This window comes from Sinocyclocheilus grahami, unplaced genomic scaffold, assembly GCF_001515645.1.
Source record: "Sinocyclocheilus grahami isolate Dianchi unplaced genomic scaffold, SAMN03320097.WGS_v1.1 scaffold19.1, whole genome shotgun sequence".
Taxonomy (NCBI): Eukaryota; Metazoa; Chordata; class Actinopteri; order Cypriniformes; family Cyprinidae; genus Sinocyclocheilus; species Sinocyclocheilus grahami.
Window position 1 is genome coordinate 265,621 of NW_015505198.1, and position 6,442 is coordinate 272,062.

Here is a 6,442-nt window from a genome sequence, read left to right on the forward strand (position 1 = left end):
TACACCGTTCAAACTAGGCTGCTTATGTTGAAGTGTTCGGGATGTGGTTTTTAATGATGAGACCTTTTTTGTAATCAGGCTCTCAAAAAGTATATAACAATTTGGATATAGATTTATCGGCCAACATATCGGTTATCGGCTTTAAAAAATAAAGAATAATCGGTTATCGGTATCGGCCAAAATTTTCATATCGGTGCATCCCTATTTATAAAGTGGGCCTAAAGTGTGAAATTCTCTAAAATCTTAGCAATTTTTCCAAATTATATTTTCATTTGATTTATTTAATTTATAATAAATTAAATCAAATGAATTAATAAGTGATATAATAGTATATTATAATAAATAATTATTATTTTTAGAAATGTATATATAATAAAAATAAATCATAATTATAAATAAAAAAAGACTTTATTTACTTATAAAGTGGACCCAAATAGTGTAAAATTCTCTAAAAATGTTAGTGATTTTCTCCAATTGATAATATTTTTAATTTAATGTATAAAAAAACGAAATATATTAATTTTCTTTATTTATAAAGTGGACCCAAATTGTGTAAAATTCTCAATTTTTTCCAAATGATAATATTTTAATTTATAATAAATAAAATAAAATTCATTAATATGTGATATAATAGTACATAAATTATAATACATTCATGAAAAATTTATTATATTTACTATATCATTTTATAATACATATATTTATTGATAATTAGAATTGAAAATTAAATATATTCATTTAAATTGTATGATATATATATATATATATATATATATAGCATAACAAATAAATTATAATACATTTGTAATGCATTATAATTTCAACTTAAATTTTATAACAAAAATATATTCATTTTAGTTGTTTATAAAGGCACGTATGTAAACATGTCCATAAATATTAAAGGAGAAAACAAATACACCTTTAAATGAGCTTTAAACAGTTTAAACACATTATATATTTGACTGAAACTCACAGCTTAGTTGATTTTTTACTTGACAAAGGAGAAAACCCATATAAAAGTCAGGGATTGGAGGTGGTACCTGTCACAAATCCAGCCCTTGTTGCTCATTGGTCGCTTGCAGTTGCTGCAGTTGATGTGTAAGGTGGTGGAGGCTTGATTCAGACACATGATGGCGCCGCACGTGCTCAGTTTGATCACCTCGTTACTGACGTTCCACAGCTCGAAGCGCTGCAGCAGGTCGATGTAGGACATGTACCAGTGCTCCTGAAACACAAACACACACAGATTAAAACATCACGGCTGGATCCGAAATCACCCCCTATACCCTCATTTCCTACATTAGTCCACTCATACAGTTCACTAGAAGGAGTGAATGAAAACCAGTGAGTGCATTCGGACACTGAGTGCACCGGAAGGACTGCCGCTTTGGCATAGTTTGCCTGCTGTTTAATAATCATTTGAAATGGGCAGCTCCAGTAGTAAGATTAAAGGATTTATCTTGAACTCTGTCACGGAAATTATGTATAAACCCTAGTTCAACAATTTAATAGTCAATTTAGAGCGCTTTTAAAATGAATGAATGGATGATTCAGCTGTGAGCACCATCTTCTGGCAAGATGCGACTCTCATTATGTGCATTAGTGCATTATGGGTTATCTCTAGCCGTTGAGTGTACATCGGTTGTACACTCGTTTTTGCTGTGCATTGTGGAATTGAGTGACTCCACTCGAGAACGCCCACTATGGTTTCGGACACCACTAAAAATGACTGTACCCTATTTGAGGGTATAGGGGGTGATTTCGGATACAGCCCAGATGAAGAAAGCTACACTTCCTGTCAAAGGCGGGCGGTTTTCCTCACCTGCATGAGCTCGTCGATCTCCTTACGGATGCGGTCGCCCAGTACGATTAGCACGGACACAGCCATCTGCACGTCGCCCTGCTCGGCGTAGTAGCACAGCATCTCCTTCACGATGGGGCAGAAGAACTTGGGCGGCAGGTGAGGCGAGAACAGCAGCTGCGAGACGGAAATGAGACTGAAGGACTCCATGGGAGTCAGACACGTGCTCTCGGCTTCGCTCCCGCTGACGTGGGGCGACTCGGGCTTCTCCTGCACCGGCTCCGGGGCCGAGGGATGGTCCATGATCTCGTGCCGTAAGGGGAACGCCTCCTGAGGGAGCAGGTACTCGGGCTCCTCTGCTGGAGAGACCACAGTCTTTTCATTTCAAGATATGCTTGGATGTGTTGACTTGACTTGATTTCATTTTTATTGCCACATCAGTTTCACAGGCTATTTCATGCCAAACAAAGATTATACATTAGAAAAACAATACAGTAGTACACAATACAAAAATTTAAATAAAGCAATTATAAAAAAAATTTAAAGATTCTTTAAATTTACTTTTGAAAGTTTTTCTGGGTCCATCTTATAAAACAAGTCCTTAAGAGTTTGTCCTGATAATAACTTTTGTCTCATGACATTAAATATTAGGCAGTCCAAAAGCACGTATCACAGTCAATACTGACATTTTGGTGCTTCTTGACCAACCTGCCTGGTTGTCGTGCTCCATGCTGTAGAGATCATCGTCGTCCAGTTCAGCGTCTCCAAACAGATACTCGGCCTGACCCTCGCTGCCCTCCGTCTCCTCGTTCTCTGCATACAGAAACACATCTTTATACACTGTTTGTAAGGATTTCCTGGCAGCTACAAATCTGGACTGAAGGAGTAATTACAACATTACATATTCAAGAATCACACATCAAAATCCATCTTTATAATAACTGAGGCAACTCATTAACCCTGAAGTGTTTAAAGGGTTAGTTCACAGAAAAAAGTACAATTCTCTCATCATTTACAGGTCGTTCCCAATCTGTACGACCTACCCCCGGATTCACAGACAAGGCTTAAGCCTAGTCCCAGACTAAAATGTAAGTCTGAGCTGTTTAAACTGAAAGAAACTTGCACTGGTTGATCTTAAAATGTGACCCTGGACCACAAAACCAGTCATAAGGGTCAATTTTTCGAAAATGAGATTTATACATCATCTGAAAGCTGAATAAATAAGCTCTCCATTGACGTGTGGTTTGTTAGGATAGAACAATATTTGGCTGAGATACAACTCTGAAAATCTGGAATCTGAGGGTGCAAAAAAAAAATCGAAATATTGAGAGAATCGCCTTTAAAGTTGTCCAAATGAAGTTCTTAGCAATGCATATTACTAATTAAAAATTTTAATATATTTACAGTAGGAAATTTACAAAATATTTTCATGGAACATGATCTTTACTTAATATCCTAATGATTTTTGGCATAAAAGAAAAATCTATAATTTTGACCCATACAATGTATTGTTGGCTATTGCTACAAATATACCCCAGCGACTAATGACTGCTTTTGTGCTCCAGGGTCACATATATATCAATGCCTTTGTTTTGTCTCAAGAGGGACACCAGTAATGTTTTTTTCTAAGGCACGTTTATAAAAATGACTTAAATGTCCTTGAACTATGGCCTAATCCTTGCTCAGTCTTAACACTGTCTGTGAAACCAGGCCTTTATGTCTTCTGTGGAACATAAAAGGAGATGTTTAGCAGAATGTCCAAGTTGAAAATGCACCATAAAAGGAACTCATATGACTTGTGTAGTACTGTATATTCCGTCTTCTGAAGTCATACGATTGGTTTTCTAGAGGAACAGACTTAAACTGAATCCGTTGCTCAATGTCGATCAAATAGGTTTGGAATGATGAAAGAATCGTTATTTTTGGGTGACCTATCAATGTTACAAATGTTTTGTGTTTTCTTGAGAAACTTTGCATTCGCTTGCAAAACTACTGTGTTCTTTGACAGCAAAGTTTAATGGGCAAACAGAATGGTTTTGCGAGCAAATGTAAATGCAAAGTTTTGCTGGAAAAGGCAGTGATTTTTCAGAATCAGAATCAGAATGAGCTTTATTGCCAGGTATGTTTTCACATACGAGGATTTTGTTTTCATGACAGAAGCTTCCGCAGTGCAACAGAATGACAGTGACAGAACAAAAAACACAGATAATAAAAGAAGAATAAAAAAATACAAAATAGAACAAGTAAATAAAGAATAACAATATATAAATTGACAATTGTATGTGCAGGTATATTACAATAGACAGTTTTGTATGTACAGGCATATTATGTGCAAATTTGAGGTGTAGACCGAGTATGTGTGTTAGATAAATACGATTTTGTTGATTTTGTGAACAATGCAAAGTTTCTCGGTGAAACACAAAGGTTTGCAAGGAAACGCAACGGTTTTCTGGGAAATCAAAGGTTTTGCATGCAAACGCAAAGTTTATTGGGGAAACAAAGGTTTGCGAGGAAAAGCAACGTTTCCCTGGAAAATTAAAAGGTTTTGCGAACAAACGCAAAGTTTCTTGGGGAAACAAACGTTTTGTGAGCGGATGCAGGGTGTCTCGGGAAAAATACAAAAGTTGCAAGCAAACACAAAGCTTCTCGGGTTTTACACGCAAATACAACGTTTCTTGTGGAAACATTTAAACATACATTTTTAAAGCTAATGTAAAGTTTCTCGTAAATTTTACTGGGAAAAAGCAAAGGTTTTGCAATTGAACACAATATTAGGGACCCAAACGTTCTGTGAGCAAAAGTGAAGTTTCTCATTTATCTCATTTCATTTATTGGGGAAAAAGCTAATGTTTTATGAATGAAAGCAAATGCAAAATTTCTCAGGAAACGTAAATGTTTTGTGATCGAAGGCAACGTTTCTTTGGGGAATGCAGACGTTTAGAGAGAGCAAGCACAAAGTTTGCTCTGTAAACACAATCTAGCTGATTGTAACTTGGCACATGTTGCATTTCTCTTTTATTGGCCTCTCATCAGGATGTGCTGCGTGTTTATATGTCTGCGTCTCACCGTCATTGTTGTTGAGGTTGGTCTCCAGGCTGTGGAGGTTGTCTTGTCTGTTTTCTTTGTTTCTCTCATTGAGAGCAGCGCTCATCTCCTTCATACTGAAGCTGCAGTACAGGAAGCAGGAAAAAGATAAGTATCGATGAATGATATAAGAGTTAGGATTCAGAAATGAAAAATCACATGTGGTAATAGCAGTACCTGTTGACGAGTGGGAGGTTTCCTGATTTATTCAGGCTGTGATTGGTTGACAGGGACGGATTAGCCGGCTCTGAAAACATGATTCGCAGCATTGTCCATGTGGTTGATTCCTGGATAGTACAAACACATAAAATAAGAACTTTTGTGAATTAATCCAAAGCTAATCTTTCAGTATTCATCATAAAAATATGCATTCAACTAAAAAAATAAACATGGAAGCCTACATTAGATCATTTTATACTGGTCTTATGCACTATATACATTTTTATTTATTTATTGCAAAATGTATTAATTCAATGTTTTACTTTATTTAGTTAACTTACATATAAGGAATATTTATTATATATATTTATTTTTATTAAAGTTTTTTTTCAATAACAGAGAACCATGAACATGCTAATGTGGCCTAAAATCATTGAGATATTAACTTAACATCTCAGGGGGGACTTCAAGAAAATATTGTAGGTCAAAGAAGTTCAGCTGACAAAAAAGGTTGAAATACAAACCCCATCAAAATCAATCTGTACCTGCGGTCTGTTGAGTCTCTTGGCGACTTGAGCGTTGTGCTCACAGAGTTCGGCGAAGGGTTTCCCGCTCAGCAGGTAACTCTGCGCGGTGTTAATGAACCAGTCCATCCCGACACTGCTGCCCGCTTCACTCTCAAACACACTGAGCGCACTCGACACCTGCGCAAACTGCTCCCTCACATCGGGCTTCTTGAAGAAGAAGATGGGGTACCGCCGATCGCCACCCGGGTAGGTTTTACGCCCCCCGTCCCCTACAGATTGGGGAGCTGTAAAGAAATACAATGTTCTGTTAAGAGATACAATGTAGTATTAACACCAAAAAAAGCATGAGAAACGAATAACTACACACTTACAAGGGTTTGACAAAAAGACATAGGATGTACAATAAATAAATAAATATCGTAACATAACAAAAAATATCTGGTATCTCTGCAGCTAATTTTGAATGCAAAAATATGTTGGTCAAATCGCACCCTAACACAACAGAAATAACACAATAAAATAGATGGGAATTATTACATTTCTCACATTTGATATTTTTTAGTCTCTAACAAACTAGAGGTTTTCTATGGAAGCCCATTTCTGCCACTGAATAAAAAATTTAAAAAAGGTAATTGCAACTTTTTATCTCACAATTTTGACTGTTTTCTCAGAATTGCGTGCTATAAACTCACAGTTGCGAGTTATAAAGTCAGTACTGTGTGATAAACTTGTAATTCTGAGAAATAAAGTCAGAATTGCGAGATATAAACTCACAATTGTGATATTTTTTAAAATCTCAGAATTTAAACGATATTATTATTTAAGATTTAAAACTCGATTTAAACTTGCAATTGCGAGTTATAAAGTCCAA

General features: G+C 36.1%; 1 protein-coding gene across 1 annotated transcript in view; it reads right to left on the reverse strand.

Annotated features, from left to right (window-relative positions):
• wdr24 (WD repeat domain 24) overlaps positions 1–6,442 on the reverse strand; it is a 16,131-nt gene that overhangs the window by 1,121 nt on the left and 8,568 nt on the right. The window contains exons 8-13 of the mRNA XM_016237847.1: positions 5,590–5,855; positions 5,063–5,172; positions 4,868–4,968; positions 2,510–2,614; positions 1,823–2,160; positions 1,041–1,225 (exon numbers count right to left, since the gene is read on the reverse strand). Coding sequence (XP_016093333.1) covers positions 1,041–1,225; positions 1,823–2,160; positions 2,510–2,614; positions 4,868–4,968; positions 5,063–5,172; positions 5,590–5,855 — 1,105 coding nt within the window. The remainder of the gene's footprint in view (positions 1–1,040; positions 1,226–1,822; positions 2,161–2,509; positions 2,615–4,867; positions 4,969–5,062; positions 5,173–5,589; positions 5,856–6,442) is intronic.